This window comes from Myotis brandtii, unplaced genomic scaffold (genome assembly GCF_000412655.1).
Source record: "Myotis brandtii unplaced genomic scaffold, ASM41265v1 scaffold579, whole genome shotgun sequence".
Classification (NCBI taxonomy): Eukaryota; Metazoa; Chordata; class Mammalia; order Chiroptera; family Vespertilionidae; genus Myotis; species Myotis brandtii.
In genome coordinates this window covers 1,415,083-1,418,363 of record NW_005370171.1, presented here as the reverse complement: position 1 = coordinate 1,418,363, position 3,281 = coordinate 1,415,083, and the positions used below count along the sequence as shown (strand labels likewise).

The 3,281-nt window shown below is 38.1% G+C and overlaps 1 protein-coding gene across 4 annotated transcripts in view; it reads left to right on the top strand.

Annotated features, from left to right (window-relative positions):
- The window catches only part of RNF216 (ring finger protein 216), a 111,264-nt gene that overhangs the window by 7,601 nt on the left and 100,382 nt on the right, over window positions 1-3,281 (top strand). For all 4 annotated transcript variants that reach the window (XR_001364543.1, XM_005878950.2, XM_005878949.2 and 1 more), the window contains exon 2: window positions 2,163-2,282. Coding sequence is in view for 3 of the 4 variants with exons in the window: in XM_005878950.2 (XP_005879012.1) it covers window positions 2,216-2,282 (67 nt within the window). In the remaining variant the exon portion in view is untranslated. The remainder of the gene's footprint in view (window positions 1-2,162; window positions 2,283-3,281) is intronic.

Sequence of the window (3,281 nt, the reverse complement as noted above, 5' to 3'; positions counted from 1 at the left end):
GGCGCCCCAACTCCCCAATCGGCCCTGCTCTGAGCCCGACCAGGGGCTGCACCTAGGGATTGGGCCTGCCCTCTGCCACCCGGGAGCAGGCCTAAGCCAGCAGGTCATTATCTCCTGAGGGGTCCCAGACTGCGAGAGGGCACAGGATGGGCTGAGGGACCCCCCCCCCCAGGGCACAAATTTTTGTGCACCGGGCCTCTAGTACTATTTATAAATAGCATTACTGTTATTTCAAGTGAGACAAACTTATGCTTGGATGTGGGATTTCTAAAATTTGAGATACCTTTGTCCAGTTATAGATACCAGAAAGTTCTGTTGTAAAACAATCTTGATATACAACTTTGTATTATCTAAGTTGGAAAATGCTGATATTATTTGACTATTTACTCTTTGTAGACATTAATGAGAGAAACCGGGTGGGGAGCTTACCTCTAAAGTACATAATTTCTCCCAGGAAGGCAAAGAAAATTGAGATTTTCTTAGGTATGAAGAAAAATGTTGAGTGGGTAAGTTACAGATAGGATCTTGGAACTAAAGAGGCCCCATAGCAGTTACAATTATACCCTTTTGGTTCTTATTTATTGATTTTCATTCTTGTAATTTTTCAAAGGAAAGCAGGAAAATGGTTCAAAATCAAATTATAGAAAGAATTAAAAGTAATAATACTCTCCTTCTGATTCCCAATTACTGTTTCACATAGGCAACCACTTTCACCCCCCTTATAATGGATTTGCTTCCCCTAACTTTTCATAGTATAATATAACACACAGAAGTAAGTTTCACCCCAAACAACTAAGTTTAAGCCTGTGCCTAAACTTTATCTAAATGGAATCATTCCATACACACACACATACAAAACACACTTTTTATGTCTGGATTCCTTCACTCAGTAACTATGTTTTAATATCTACCCACATTGTATGTGACTGTAATGGCTTCATTTTTTTTTCTGTATAAGGTTTTAATTATATGAACATACCATAATGTATTTGTCCATTCTATCATTGATGTGTGTCCCTTTTAGTTTTTAGCTTGTAGAATTAATGCTGCTGTGAACATTCTTGTGCATACACCTGATACATGTAAACTATGTTTCTATAATTCAGACTTCTAGCAGTGGATTGTTGGGTCTTTAGGGGACATATATCTTACACTGTAATTATAAGGTATGAAGCTTTTTTGCACAGTTATGTTACCTATTTACATTCCCACAAACAGTGTAGGAGGGTGCCCTTTTCTCCACATGCTCACAATACTTGTTATATGTTGTCTTTTTTATAATAGCCATTCAGACAGATGTGAGGTGATATGCATTTCCCTGATGATTAGTGATGTTGTCTTTTCATGTACCTGTTGGCCATTTGAATATCTTACTTGGAAGAAAGGATTTAGGTCCTTTGCCATTTTTAAATTTGATTATTTGTATTTTTGGTGTTAAGTAATATGAATTCTTTTTATATTTTGGATTTTAACCCCTTATCAATTAGATGATTTACAAATATTTCCTCCCATTCCACTGGTTGCCATATAATTGAGTTTTTAAGTATACTTTTTGTTTTTTATATGTCCCACCTGTCCTTTGATCTTTTATCTATCTTTTATATGTTATTTTGCAGTAATTGTTCTTATTTATTCCACTAGAGGCCCGATGCACGAAATTCATGCACTCAGGGGTGGGGTCCCTCAGCCCAGCCTGCGTCCTCTCACAGTCTAGGAGCCCTCGGGGAATGTCCAACTGAGGGCCTAGGCCTGCTCCCCACGGGGAGCGAGCCTAAGCCAACAGTTGGACATCTTTAGTGCTGCTCGGAGGTGGGAGAGGCTCCCACCACCGCCGCTGTACTCGCTAGCCGTGAACCTTCTGGCTGAGTGGCACTCCTCCTGTGAGAGCACACTGACCACCAGGGGGCATCTTCTGCATTAAGCATCTGCCTGGTGGTCAGTGCGCATCATAGCAACTGGTCGTTCTACCGTTCGGTCTATTTGCATATTAGCCTTTTATTATATAGGATTGTTTCCTCTTTTGTTGGCTTTATTAGCTTTAGTTATGTATTCATTTAGGTTTTTTTCTTTGTGGTGTTTTCACCAGATACATGGGAAGAATTTTAATACTTCCCTCATTCTTAATGTTCTTTTTTTCTTCGTTTTCTGTCCCTTTGGAACAGGTAGTCACCATGTTTAGATATTAGCAAGCAAATGTGTATGTCTGCATTTGAAAATGGCAGAGGGAAATAACAATGAAGAGGTAATTCACTTGAACAACTTTCACTGCCACCAGGGACAAGGTAAGTGTTGGTTCTCACTTTCTCCTTTTACCATTTTTCCCTTAGTACTACAGTTATATCTTCTTTAAAATGAACCTGTTTCGCACCATGCAGAACCCAGAGATGTCTCATTTTTAGGTCTCAGAGCATCAGGTGTAAATGGACTTACCAGACTAGAATTTTGTGTCAAATGGTGATACCTAATGGCATGACTGAAGGTTAAGAATCTTCCATCACAAGTAGATTAATAAGCTATGAATTAACAGTCTAAAAAGAGCTGTGACCATGTAGTCCTTGGACCTTAAGAAGTTGGAGTTTGAGAAAAGTGGCAATTCTCTGTTTTTGAAGGAATAGTGATTGCAAAGGAATACTCCTCCAGACCAAAAAGTACTAAAGCTGTTGCTTAAGTATTTGCCAGGAGATTCTGGTTTAGCCTTATAGGGAATTTTAGGACATGTATTCTTTCATTTTACGGTGTCTTAAATTTGGGGAAATTCATTGCTTCATAAAGGGAAGGAAGCCTGCATTTCTATAACTTCATTCCTAAACATATATGAAATTTCCTGCCAAATCCTGGTACACATTTATACATCGCTAAGAAAAATTTTTAAGCCAATGAGTAGGAAAAGATCATTTTTGCAAGTATAATTTCATGAAAGAGGTTGTACCAGGTTTTTTTTCCCATTGGTAATATTTTGTGCTTATGACTTTTTTTTTCCAGCAGGGGATAAATTATATATATCTGGCTTTCAAAGCATTTAAAATTGAGCAAATTTTATTAAGCAAATGAATTGAGAAAAAGAAATAAAATTGCTTAAGCTGTGCAAATTATGAGTACTACAAAAGGAATATTGATTTTTTTATTTTTTATTTTTTTTGATTTTTTAAAAATCTTTATTGTTCAGATTACATTTGTTCCTCTTTTTTTTCCCCCCATAACTCCCCTCCTCCCAGTTCCCGCCCCACCCTCCGCCCTCACTCCCCACCCACTGTCCTCATCCATAGGTGCACGATTTTTGT